The sequence below is a fragment of the Schistocerca cancellata genome, chromosome 4 (assembly GCF_023864275.1).
Source record: "Schistocerca cancellata isolate TAMUIC-IGC-003103 chromosome 4, iqSchCanc2.1, whole genome shotgun sequence".
NCBI classification, from domain to species: domain Eukaryota; kingdom Metazoa; phylum Arthropoda; class Insecta; order Orthoptera; family Acrididae; genus Schistocerca; species Schistocerca cancellata.
This window is the reverse complement of record NC_064629.1, coordinates 195,474,214-195,488,967: the sequence shown is the minus strand read 5'-3', so window position 1 is coordinate 195,488,967 and position 14,754 is coordinate 195,474,214. Positions and strand designations below refer to the sequence as shown.

Here is a 14,754-nt window from a genome sequence, read left to right as displayed (position 1 = left end):
AAATATGGCGAAAACGCAAAAATAGCAATAACGGAAATATGGCAAAAACATAAATATGGCAGAAACGCAAATATGGGAAAAACATAAATATGTGAAAAACGCAAATATGGGAAAATCGCAAATATGGGAAAAACGCAAATATGGAAAGAACGCAAATATGGGAAATATGCAAAAATCGTAGAAGATTAACTTGTGCCACAACCTGACAAAAATTAAGAATGGGTTGGTAGGACATAGTCTGAATCGTCGAAGGTTCACAAAATATATGAGAAACGCAAATATGGGAAAAAACAAATATGGGGAAAACGCAAGTATGGGAAAATACGCAAATATGGGAAAAACGCAAATATGGAAACAATTCAAATATGGGAAAAACGCAAATATGGGAAAAACGCAAATGTGGGAAAAACGCAAATATGGGAAAAACGCAAATATGGGAAAAACGCAAATACGGGAAAAACGCAAATATGGGAAAAACTCAAATATGGGATAACGCAAATATGAGAAATATGCAAATATGAAAAAAACGCAAATATGGGAAAAACGCAAATATGGGAAAAACGCAAATATGGGAAAAACGCAAAAAAGGGAAAAACGCAAATATGGCAAGAACGCAAATATGGCAAGAACGCAAATATTGCAAGAACGCAAATTTGGTAAGAACGCAAATATGGCAGAAACGCAAATATGGCAGAAACGCAAATATGGCAGAAACGCAAATAAGGGAAAAACGCAAATATGGGATACATGCAAAAGTGGGAGAAGATAAACTTGTGGCACAACTTCACAAAAAGAAAGAATGGGTTGGTAGGACATAGTCTGAATCGTCGAAGGTTCACGAAATATATGAGAAACGCATTTGTGGGAAAAACACAAATACGGCAAAAACGCAAATATGGCATAAAAGCAAATATGGCAAAAACGCAAATATGAGAAAATGGCGAATATGGGAAAATCGCAAATATGGGGAAAACGCAAAAATTTCAAAAACGCAAAAATAGCAAAAACGCATATATGGCGAAAACGCAAAATTGGCAAAAACGCAAATATGGCAAAAACGCAGATATGGCAAAACAGCAAATATGGCAAAAACGCAAAAATGGAAAAAACGCAGAAATGGAAAAAACGCAAATACGGCAAAAACGCAATAATGGCAAAAACGCAAAAATGGCAAAAACGGAAATATGGCAATTACGCAAAAATGGCAAAAATGGAAATAAGGCAAATACGCAAATATGGCAAAATCGCAAATATTTCAAAACAGCAAATATGGGAAAAACGCAAAGATGGAAAAAACGCAGAAATGGAAAAAACGCAAATACGGCAAAAACGCAAATATGGCAAAATCGCAAAAATGGCAAAAACGGAAATATGCCAAAAACGCAAAAAAGGGAAAAACGGAAATAAGGCAAAAACGTAAATATAGCAAGGACGCAAATATGGGAGAAACGCAAATATGGGACAAACGCCAATCTGGGAAAGACGCAAATATGGGAAAAACGCAAATATGCGAAAAACGCAAATATGGGAAAAACGCAAATTTGGGAAAAATGCAAAAATGGGAGAAGATAAACTTGTGACACAACTTGACAAAAAGAAAGAATGGGTTGGTAGGACGTAGTCTGAATCGTCGAAGGTTCACGAAATATATGAGAAACGCAAATATGGGCAAACGCAAATATGGGAAAAACGCAAATATGGGACAAACGCAAATATGGGAAAAACGCAAATATGGAAAAAATGCAAATATGGGAAACACGCAAATATGGGAAAAACGCAAATGTGGGAAAAACACAAATATGGGAAAAACGCAAATATGGGAAAAACGCAAATATGGGAAAAACGCAAATATGGGAAAAACGCAAATATGGGATAACGGAAATATGGGAAATATGCAAATATGAAGAAAACGCCTTTATGGGAAAAACGCAAATATGGGAAAAACGCAAAAAAGGGAAAAACGCAAATATGGCAAGAATGCAAATATGGCAAGAACGCAAGTATGGCAAGAACGCAAATGTTGCAAGAACGCAAATTTGGTAAGAACGCAAATATGGCAGAAACGCAAATATGGCAGAAACACAAATATGGCAGAAACGCAAATATGGGACAATCGCAAATATGGGAAACATGCAAAGATGGGAGAAGATAAACTTGTGGCACAACTTGACAAAAAGAAAGAATGGATTGGTAGGACATAGTCTGAATCGTCGGAGGTTCACGAAATATATGAGAAACGTAAATGTGAAAAAAACGCAAATGTGGGAAAAACTCAAATGTGCCAAAAACGTAAATGTGGGAAAAACGCAAATGTGGGAATAATGCAAATATGGGAAAAACACAAATATGGGAAAAACGCAAATATGGGACAGACGCAATTATGGCAAACACGCAAATATGGCAAAGACGCAAATACTGCAAATACGCAAATATGGCAAAGACGCAAATATGGCAAAGTAACAAATAAGGGAAAGACGCAAATATGGGAAAAGCGCTAATATGGGAAAGACGCAAATATGGGAAAGACGCAAATATGGGAAAGACGCAAATATGGGAAAGACGAAAATATGGGAAAGACACAAATATGCTAAAGACGCAAATTTGGGAAAAACGCAAATTTGGGAAAAACGCAAATATGGGAAAAACGCAAATATAGGAAATACGCAAATATGAGGAAAACGCAAATATGGGTAAATTGCAAAAATGGGAGAAGATAAACTTGTGGTACAACTTGACAAGAGGAAAGAATCGGTTGGTAGGACATAGTCTGAATAGTCAAAGGTTCAAGAAATATATGAAAAACGCAAATATGGGAAAAATGCAAATATGGAAAAAAGCAAATATGGGAAAAACGCAAATATCGGAAAACGCAAATATGGGAAAAAACGGAAATATGGGAAAAACGCAAAAATGGGAAAAACGCAAATATGGAAAAAAACGCAAATATGGGAAAAACGCAAATATAAGAAAAGCGCAGATATGGGAAAAACGCAAATATGGGAAAAACGCATATATGGGAAAAACGCAAATATGGGAAATATGCAAATATGGGAAAAACGCAAATATCGGAAATGCGTAAATATAGGAATAACGCAAATATGAGAAAAATGCAAATATGGGAAATCGCAAATATGGGAAAAACGCAAATATGGGAAAAACGCAAATATGGCAAAAACGCAAATATGGAAAAAACGCAAATATGGAAAAAACGCAAATATGGCAAACACGCAAGTATGGCAAAAACGCTAATATGACAAAAACGCAGATATGACCTAAAACGCCAATATGGCAAAAACGGAAATATGACAAAAACGAAAATATGGCAAAAACGGAAATAAGGCAAAAGGGAAGTATGGCAAAAACGGAAATATGGCAAAGACGCAAATATGGCAGAAACGCAAATATGGATAAAACGCAAATATGGCAGAAACGCAAATATGGCAAAACCGCAAATATGGCCAAAATGCAAATATGGCAAAAACGCAAATATGGCAAAAACGGAAATATGGCAAATCGCAAATATGACAAATCGCAAATATGGGAAAAACGCAAATATGGGAAAAAAATATGGCAAATCCGCAAATATTGGAAAAACGCAAATATGGGAAAAACGCAAATATGGGAAAATTGCAAATATGGGAGAAGATAAACTTGTGGTACAACTTGACAAGAGGGAAGAATCGGTTGGTAGGACATAGTGTGAATAGTCAAACATTCACGAAATATATGAGAACCGCAAATATGGGAAAAACGCAAATATGGGAAAAACGCAAATATGGGAAAAACGCAAATATGGGAAAAACGCAAATATGGCGAAAACGCAACTATGGCAAATACGCAATTATGGCAAAAACGCAACTATGGCAAAAACGCAAATATGGGAAAAACGCAAATATGGGAAAAACGCAAATATGGGAACAACGCGAATATGGGAAAAACGCAAATATGGGAAAAACGCAAATATGGGAAAAACGCAAATATGGGAAAAACGCAAATATGGGAAAAACGCAAATATGGGAAAAAGGCCAATATGGGAAAAACGCAAATATGGCAAAAACGCAAATTTGGCAAAAACGCAAATATGGGAAAGACGCAAATATGGGAAAGACGCAAATTAGGGAAAATCGCAAATATGGGAAAACGCAAATATGGGACAAACGCAAATATGGGAAAAAGGAAAATATAGGAAAAACGCAAATATGGGAAAAGCGCAAATATGGGGAAAACGCAAATATGGGAATAATGCAAATATGGGAAAAACCCAAATATGGGAGAAGATAAACTTGTGGAACAACTTGACAAGAGGAATGAATCGGTTGGTAGGACATAGTGTGAATAGTCAAATGTTCACGAAATATATGAGAACCGCAAATATGGGAAAAACGCAAATGTGGGAAAAACGCAAATATTGGATAATGCAAATATGGGAAAAACACACATATGGCAAAAACGCAAATATGGAAAAAACGCAAATATGGCAAAAACTCAAATATGGCAAAATGCAAATATGGCAAAAACGCAAAAATGGGAAAAACGCAAATATGGCAAAAACGCAACTATGGTAAAAACGCAATTATGGCAAAAACGCACCTATGGCAAAAACGCAACTATGGCAAAAACGCAACTATGGCAAAAATGCAACTATGGCATAAACGTAAATATAGCAAAAACGCAAATATGTAAAAAACGCAAATGTGGGAGAAACGAAAATATGGGAAAAACGCAAATATGGGAAAAACGCAAATATGGGAAAAACGCAAATGTGGGAAAAACACAAATATGTAAAAACGCAAATATGGGAAAACCGCAAATATGGGAAAAACGGAATTATGGGAAAAACGCAAATATGGGAAAAACGCAAATATGGGAAAAACGCAAATATGGGAAAAACGCAAATATGGGAAAAACGCAAATATGGCAAAAACGCAAATATGGGAAAGACGCAAACATGGGAAAGACGCAAATATGGGAAAAACGAAAATATGGGAAAAACGCAAATATGGGAAAAACGAAATTATTCGAAAAACGCAAATATGGGAAAAACACAAATATGGGAAAAATGCAAATATGGGAGAAGATAAACTTGTGGTACACCTTGACAAGTGGAAAGAATCGTTTGGTAGGACATAGTCTGAATAGTCAAAGGTTCACGAAATATATGAGAAACGCAAATATGGGAAAAACGCAAATATGGGAAAAACGCAAATATGGGAAAAACGCAAATACAGGAAAAACGCAAATATGGGAGAAACGCAAATATGGGAAAAACGCAAATATGGGAAAAACGCAAATATGGGTAGAACGCAAATATGGGAAGAACGCAAATATGGGAAGAATGCAGACATGGGAAGAACGCAAACATGGGAAGAACGCAAATATGGGAAAAACGCTAATATGGGAAAGACAAAAATATAGGAAAGACAAATATGGGAAAGACGCAAATATGGGAAAGACGCAAATATGCTAAAGACTCAGATTTGGTAAAAACGCAAATTTGGGAAAAACGTAAATATGTAAAAAACGCAAATATGGGAAAAACGCAAATATGGGAAAAATGCAAATATGGGAAAAACGCAAATATGCGAAAAACGCAAATATGGGAAAAACGCAAATATGGGAAATATGAAAATATGGGAAATACGCAAATATCGGAAAAACTCAAATATCGGAATAACGCAAACATGAGAAAAATGCAAATATGGGAAAAACGCAAATATTGGAAAAACGCAAATATGGCATAAACGCAAATATGGCAAAAACGCAAATATGGCAAAAACGCAAATAGTGCAAAAACGCAAATAAGGCAAAAACGCAAATATGGCAAAAACGCAAATATGGCAAAAACGCAAATATGGCAAAAACGCAAATATGGGAAAAACACAAATATCGGAAAAGGCAAATATGGGAAAAAGGCAAATATGGGAAACTGCAAATATGGGAAAAACGCAAATATGGGAAAAACGCAAATAAGGTTAAAACGCAAATATGGTTAAAACGCAAATATAGGAAAAAACCAAATATGGGAAAAACCAAAATATGCCTAAAAGCAAATATTGCAAAAACGAAAATATGGCAAAATCGTAAATATGGCAAAAAAGCAAATATGGCAAAAACGCAAATATGGCAAAAAAGCAAATATGGCAAAAACGTAAATATGGCAAAAACGCGAATGTGGCAAAAACACGAATATGGAAAAAACGCGAATATGGCAAAAACGCGAGTATGGCAAAAACGCGAATATGGGAAAAACGCAGATATGGGAAAAACGCAAATATGGGAAAATCGCAAATATGGGAAAAAGGCAAATATGGGAAAAACGCAAATATGAGAAAAACGCAAATATGGGAAAAAAGCAAATATGGGAAAAACGCAAATATGGGAAAAACGCAAATATGGGAAAAACGCAAATATGGGAAAAACGCAAATATGGGAAAAACGCAAATATGGGAAGAACGCAAATATGGGAAAAACGCAAATATGGGACGAACGCAAATATGGGAAGAATGCAAATATGGGAAGAATGCAAACATGGGAAGAACGCAAACATGGGAAGAACGCAAAGTTGGGAAAACGCAAATATGGGAAAAACGCAAATATCGGAAAAACGCAAATATGGGAAAAACGCAAATATCGGAAAAACTCAAATATGGGAAATACGCAAATATGGGAAATACGCAAATATGGGAAACACGCAAATATGGCAAAGTCGCAAATATGGCAAAGACGAAAATATGGCAAATACGCAAATATGGCAAGGGGCAAATATGTCAAAGCCGCAAATAAGGGAAAGACGCAAATATGGGAAAAACGCTAATATGGGAAAGACGCAAATATGGGAAAGACGCAAATATGGGAAAGACGCAAATATGGGAAAGACACAAATATGCTAACGACGCAAATTTGGGAAAAACGCAAATATAGGAAAAATGCAAATATGGGAAAAACGCAACTATGGGAAAAACGCAAATATGGGAAAAACGCAAATATGGGAAAAACGCAAATATGAGAAAAATGCAAATATATGAAAAACGCAAATATGGGAAAAACGCAAATATGTGAGAAGATAAACTTGTGGTACAACTTGACAAGAGTAAAGAATCGGTTGGTAGGACATAGTCTGAATAGTCAAAGGTTCACGAAATATATGAGAAACGCAAATATGGGAAAACGATAATATGGGAAAAACGCAAATATGGGAAAAACGCAAATATGGGAAAAACGCAAATATGGGAAAAACGCAAATATGGGAATAACACAAATATGGGAAAATCGCAAATATGGGGAAAACGCAAATATGGGAAAAACGCAAATATGTGATAAAAGCAAATATGGGAATAACCCAAATATGGGAAAAACGCAAATATGGGAAAAACGCAAATATGGGAAAAACGCAAATATGGGATAAACCCAAATTTGGGAAAAGCGCAAATATGGGAAAAATGCAAATATGGGAAAAAAGCAATTATGGGAAAAACGCAAATATGGGAAAAAAGCAAATATTGGAAAAATGCAAACATTGGAAAAACGCAAATATTGGAAAAACGCAAAAATGGGAAAAACGCAAATATAGGAAAAACGCAAATATGGGAAAAATGCAAATATGGGAGAAGATAAACTTGTGGAACAACTTGCAAGAGGAAAGAATCGGTTGGTAGGACATAGTGTGAATAGTCAAAGGGTCACGAAATATATGAGAACCACAAATATGGGACAAAGGCATATGTGGGAAAAACGCAAATATGGGAAAACGCAAATATAGGAAAAACGCAAATATGGGAAAAACGCAAATATGGGTAAAACGCACATATGGCAAAAACGCAAATATGGCAAAAACGCAAATATTGCAAAAACGGAAATATGGCAAAAACACAAAAATGGGAAAAACGCAAATATGGGAAAAACGCAAATATGGGAAAAACGCAAATATGGGAAAAACGCAAATATGGGAAAAAAGCAAATATGGGTAAAATGCAAATATGGGAGAAGATAAACTTGTGGTACAACTTAACAAGAGGAAAGAATCGGTTTGTAGGACATAGTCAGAATAGTCAAACGTTCACGAAATATATGAGAAACGCAAATATGGGAAAAACGCAAATATGGGAAAAACGCAAATATGGGAAAAACGCAAATAAGGGAAAAACGCAAATATGCGAACAACGCAAATATGGGTAAAACGCACATATGGCAAAAACGCAAATATGGCAAAAACGTAAATATAGCAAAATCGCAAATATGTAAAAAACGCAAATATGAAAAAAAACGCAAATATGGGAAAAACGCAAATTTGGGAAAAACGCAAATATGGGAAAAATGCAAATATGGGAGAAGATAAAATTGTGCTACACCTTGACAAGTGCAAAGATTCGGTTGGTAGGACATAGTCTGAATAGTCAAAGGTTCACGAAATATGTGAGAAATGCAAATATGGGTAAAACGCAAATATGGGAAAAATGCAAATATGGGAAAAACGCAAATATGGGAAAATCGCAAATATGGGAAAAACGCAAATATGGGATAAACACAAATATGGGAAAAACGCAAATATGGGAAAATTGCAAATATGGGAAAAACGCAAACATGCGAAAGACGCAAATATGGGAAAGACGCAAATATGGGAAAAACGCAACTATGGAAAAAACGCAAATATGGGAAAAACGCAGATATGGGAAAAACGCAAATATGGGAAAAACGAAATATGGGAAAAACGCAAATATGGGAAAAATGCAAATATGGGAGAAGATTAACTTGTGGTACACCTTGACAAGTGGAAAGAATCGGTTGGTAGGACATAGTCTGAATAGTCAAAGGTTCTCGAAATATATGAGAAATGCAAATATGGGAAAAACGCAAATATGGGAAAAACGCAAATATGGGAAAAACGCAAATATGGGAAAAACGCAAATATGGGTAAAATGCAAATATGGGAGAAGATAAACTTGTGGTACAACTTAACAAGAGGAAAGAATCGGTTGGTAGGAGATAGTCTGTATAGTCAAACGTTCAAGAAATATATGAGAAACGCAAATATGGGAAAAATGCAAATATGGGAAAAATGCAAATATGGGAAATACGCAAAGATGGGAAAAAAACAAATATGGGAAAAACGTAAATATGGGAAAAACGCAAATATGGCAAAAACGCAAATATGGGAAAAACGCAAATAAGGGAAACTCGCTAATATGGGAAAAACACAAATATGGGAAAAACGCAAATATGGGAAAACCGCAAATATGGGGAAAACGGAAATATGGGAAAAACGCAAATATGGGAAAAACGCAAATATGGGAAAAACGCAAATATGGGAAAAACGCAAAAATGGCAAAAACGCAAATATGGGAAAAACGCAAACATGGGAAAAACGAAAATATGCGAAAAACGCAAATATGAGAAAAATGCAGATATGGGAGAAGATAAACTAGTGGTGCACCTTGACAAGTGGAAAGAATCGGTTGGTAGGACATAGTCTGAATAGTCAAAGGTTCACGAAATATATGAGAAACGCAAATATGGGAAAAACGATAATATGGAAAAAACGCAAATATGGGAAAAACGCAAATATGGGAAGAACGCAAATATGGGAAGAACGCAAATATGGGAAGAATGCAAACATGGGAAGAACGCAAACATGGGAAGAACGCAAATATGGGAAAACGCAAATATGGGAAAAACGCAAATATCGGAAAAACGCAAATATGGGAAGAACGCAAACATGGGAAGAACGCAAATATGGGAAAACGCAAATATGGGAAAAACGCAAATATCGGAAAAAGGCAAATATGGGAAAAACGCAAATATCGGAAAAACTCAAATATGGGAAATACGCAAATATGGGAAATACGCAAATATGGGAAACACGCAAATATGGCAAAGTCGCAAATATGTCAAAGACGAAAATATGGCAAATACGCAAATATGGCAAAGAGGCAAATATGTCAAAGCCGCAAATAAGGGAAAGACGCAAATATGGGAAAAACGCTAATATGGGAAAGACGCAAATATGGGAAAGACGCAAATATGGGAAAGACGGAAATATGGAAAAGACACAAATATGCTAACGACGCAAATTTGGGAAAAACGCAAATATAGGAAAAATGCAAATATGGGAAAAACGCAAATATGGGAAAAACGCGAATATCGGAAAAACTCAAATATGGGAAATACGCAAATATGGGAAATACGCAAATATGGGAAACACGCAAATATGGCAAAGTCGCAAATATGGCAAAGACGAAAATATGGCAAATACGCAAATATGGCAAAGAGGCAAATATGTCAAAGCCGCAAATAAGGGAAAGACGCAAATATGGGAAAAACGCTAATATGGGAAAGACGCAAATATGGGAAAGACACAAATATGGGAAAGACGCAAATATGGGAAAGACGCAAATATGGAAAAGACACAAATATGCTAACGACGCAAATTTGGGAAAAACGCAAATATAGGAAAAATGCAAATATGGGAAAAACGCAAATATGGGAAAAACGCAAATATGGGAAAAACGCAAATATGGGAAAAACGCAAATATGGGAAAAATGCAAATATATGAAAAACGCAAATATGGGAAAAACGCAAATATGTGAGAAGATAAACTTGTGGTACAACTTGACAAGAGTAAAGAATCGGTTGGTAGGACATAGTCTGAATAGTCAAAGGTTCACGAAATATATGAGAAACGCAAATATGGGAATACGATAATATGGGAAAAACGCAAATATGGGAAAAACGCAAATATGGGAAAAACGCAAATATGGGAAAAACGCAAATATGGGAATAACACAAATATGGGAAAATCGCAAATATGGGGAAACCGCAAATATGGGAAAAACGCAAATATGTGATAAAAGCAAATATGGGAATAACCCAAATATGGGAAAAACGCAAATATGGGAAAAACGCAAATAAGGGAAAAACGCAAATATGTGATAAAAGCAAATATGGGAATAACCCAAATATGGGAAAAACGCAAATATGGGAAAAACGCAAATATGGGATAAACCCAAATTTGGGAAAAGCGCAAATATGGGAAAAATGCAAATATGGGAAAAAAGCAATTATGGGAAAAACGCAAATATGGGAAAAAAGCAAATATTGGAAAAAAGCAAACATTGGAAAAACGCAAATATTGGAAAAACGTAAAAATGGGAAAAACGCAAATATAGGAAAAACGCAAATATGGGAAAAATGCAAATATGGGAGAAGATAAACTTGTGGAACAACTTGACAAGAGGAAAGAATCGGTTGGTAGGACATAGTGTGAATAGTCAAATGGTCACGAAATATATGAGAACCACAAATATGGGAAAAAGGCATATGTGGGAAAAACGTAAATATGGGAAAACGCAAATATAGGAAAAACGCAAATATGGGAAAAACGCAAATATGGGTAAAACACACATATGGCAAAAACGCAAATATGGCAAAAACGCAAATATTGCAAAAACGGAAATATGGCAAAAACACAAAAATGGGAAAAACGCAAATATGGGAAAAACGCAAATATGGGAAAAACGCAAATATGGGAAAAACGCAAATATGGGAAAAAAGCAAATATGGGTAAAATGCAAATATGGGAGAAGATAAACTTGTGGTACAACTTAACAAGAGGAAAGAATCGGTTTGTAGGACATAGTCAGAATAGTCAAACGTTCACGAAATATATGAGAAACGCAAATATGGGAAAAATGCAAATATGGGAAAAATGCAAATATGGGAAATACGCAAAGATGGGAAAAAAACAAATATGGGAAAAACGCAAATATGGGAAAAACGCAAATATGGCAAAAACGCAAATATGGGAAAAACGCAAATATGGGTAAAATGCAAATATGGGAGAAGATAAACTTGTGGTACAACTTAACAAGAGGAAAGAATCGGTTGGTAGGAGATAGTCTGGATAGTCAAACGTTCAAGAAATATATGAGAAACGCAAATATGGGAAAAATGCAAATATGGGAAAAATGCAAATATGGGAAATACGCAAAGATGGGAAAAAAACAAATATGGGAAAAACGCAAATATGGGAAAAACGCAAATATGGCAAAAACGCAAATATGGGAAAAACGCAAATATGGGAAACTCGCTAATATGGGAAAAACACAAATATGGGAAAAACGCAAATATGGGAAAACCGCAAATATGGGGAAAACGGAAATATGGGAAAAACGCAAATATGGGAAAAACGCAAATATGGGAAAAACGCAAATATGGGAAAAACGCAAAAAAGGCAAAAACGCAAATATGGGAAAAACGCAAACATGGGAAAAACGAAAATATGGGAAAAACGCAAATATGAGAAAAATGCAGATATGGGAGAAGATAAACTAGTGGTGCACCTTGACAAGTGGAAAGAATCGGTTGGTAGGACATAGTCTGAATAGTCAAAGGTTCACGAAATATATGAGAAACGCAAATATGGGAAAAACGATAAAAAGGGTAAAAACGCAAATATGGGAAAAAAGCAAATATGGGAATAACCCAAATATGGGAAAAACGCAAATATGGGAAAAACGCAAATATGGGATAAACACAAATATGGGAAAAACGCAAATATGGGAAAACCGCAAATATGGGAAAAACGCAAATATGGAAAAGACGCAAATATGGGAAAGATGCAAATATGGGAAAAACCCAAATATGGGAAATACGCAAATATGGGAAAAACGCAAATATGGGAAAAATGCAAATACAGGAAAAACGCAAATATGGGAAAAACGCAAATATGGGAAGAACGCAATAATGGGAAAAACGCAAATATGGGAAAAACGCAAATATGGGAAAAACGCAAATATCGGAAAAACTCATATATGGGAAATACGCAAATATGGGAAATACGCAAATATGGAAAACACGCAAATATGGCAAAGTCGCAAATATGGCAAAGACGAAAATATGGCAAATACGCAAATATGGCAAAGAGGCAAATATGTCAAAGCCGCAAATAAGGGAAAGACGCAAATATGGGAAAAACGCTAATATGGGAAAGACGCAAATATGGGAAAGACGCAAATATGGGAAAGACGCAAATATGGGAAAGACGCAAATATGGAAAAGACACAAATATGCTAACGACGCAAATTTGGGAAAAACGCAAATATAGGAAAAATGCAAATATGGGAAAAACGCAAATATGGGAAAAACGCAAATATGGGAAAAACGCAAATATGGGAAAAACGCAAATATGGGAAAAATGCAAATATATGAAAAACGCAAATATGGGAAAAACGCAAATATGTGAGAAGATAAACTTGTGGTACAACTTGACAAGAGTAAAGAATCGGTTGGTAGGACATAGTCTGAATAGTCAAAGGTTCACGAAATATATGAGAAACGCTAATATGGGAAAACGATAATATGGGAAAAACGCAAATATGGGAAAAACGCAAATATGGGAAAAACGCAAATATGGGAATAACGCAAATATGGGAAAATCGCAAATATGGGGAAAACGCAAATATGGGAAAAACGCAAATACGGGATAAAAGCAAATATGGGAATAACCCAAATATGGGAAAAACGCAAATATGGGAAAAAAGCAAATATGGGATAAACCCAAATTTGGGAAAAGCGCAAATATGGGAAAAATGCAAATATGGGAAAAAAGCAATTATGGGAAAAACGCAAATATGGGAAAAAAGCTAATATTGGAAAGATGCAAACATTGGAAAAACGCAAATATTGGAAAAACGCAAAAATGGGAAAAACGCAAATATAGGAAAAACGCAAATATGGGAAAAATGCAAATATGGGAGAAGATAAACTTGTGGAACAACTTGACAAGAGGAAAGAATCGGTTGGTAGGACATAGTGTGAATAGTCAAAGGGTCACGAAATATATGAGAACCACAAATATGGGAAGAAGGCATATGTGGGAAAAACGCAAATATGGGAAAACGCAAATATAGGAAAAACGCAAATATGGGAAAAACGCAAATATCGGTAAAACGCACATATGGCAAAAACGCAAATATGGGAAAAACGCAAATATTGCAAAAACGGAAGTATGGCAAAAACGCAAAAATGGGAAAAACGCAAATATGGGAAAAACGCAAATATGGGAAAAACGCAAATATGGGAAAAAAGCAAATATAGGTAAAATGCAAATATGGGAGAAGATAAACTTGTGGTACAACTTAACAAGAGGAAAGAATCGGTTTGTAGGACATAGTCTGAATAGTCAAACGTTCACGAAATATATGAGAAACGCAAATATGGGAAAAACGCAAATATGGGAAAAACGCAAATATGGGAAAAACGCAAATAAGGGAAAAACGCAAATATGGGGAAAACGCAAATATGGAAAAAACGCAAAAATGGGAAAAACGCAAATATGGCAAAAACGCAACTATGGCAAATACGCAATTATGGCTAAAATGTAACTACGGCAAAAACGCAACTATGGCAAAAACGCAACTATGGCAAAAACGTAAATATAGCAAAAATGCAAATATGTAAAAAACGCAAATATGAAAAAAAACGCAAATATGGGAAAAACGCAAATTTGGGAAATACGCAAATATGGGAAAAATGCAAATATGGGAGAAGATAAAATTGTGCTACACCTTGACAAGTGCAAAGATTCGGTTGGTAGGACATAGTCTGAATAGTCAAAGGTTCACGAAATATGTGAGAAATGCAAATATGGGTAAAACGCAAATATGGGAAAAATGCAAATATGGGAAAAACGCAAATATGGGAAAAACGCAAATATGGGAAAAACGCAAATATGGGATAAACACAAATATGGGAAAAAC

General features: G+C 35.4%; 1 protein-coding gene across 1 annotated transcript; it reads left to right on the top strand.

The window, feature by feature from the left end:
* Positions 1-13,354: 13,354 nt before the first annotated feature.
* LOC126184013 (uncharacterized) lies at positions 13,355-14,455 on the top strand. The gene is made up of 3 exons (XM_049926366.1): positions 13,355-13,603; positions 13,906-14,092; positions 14,202-14,455. The coding sequence occupies exons 1-3, from the start codon at positions 13,355-13,357 to the stop codon at positions 14,453-14,455; spliced, it is 690 nt and encodes a 229-aa protein (XP_049782323.1).
* The last annotated feature ends 299 nt before the right edge of the window (positions 14,456-14,754 follow it).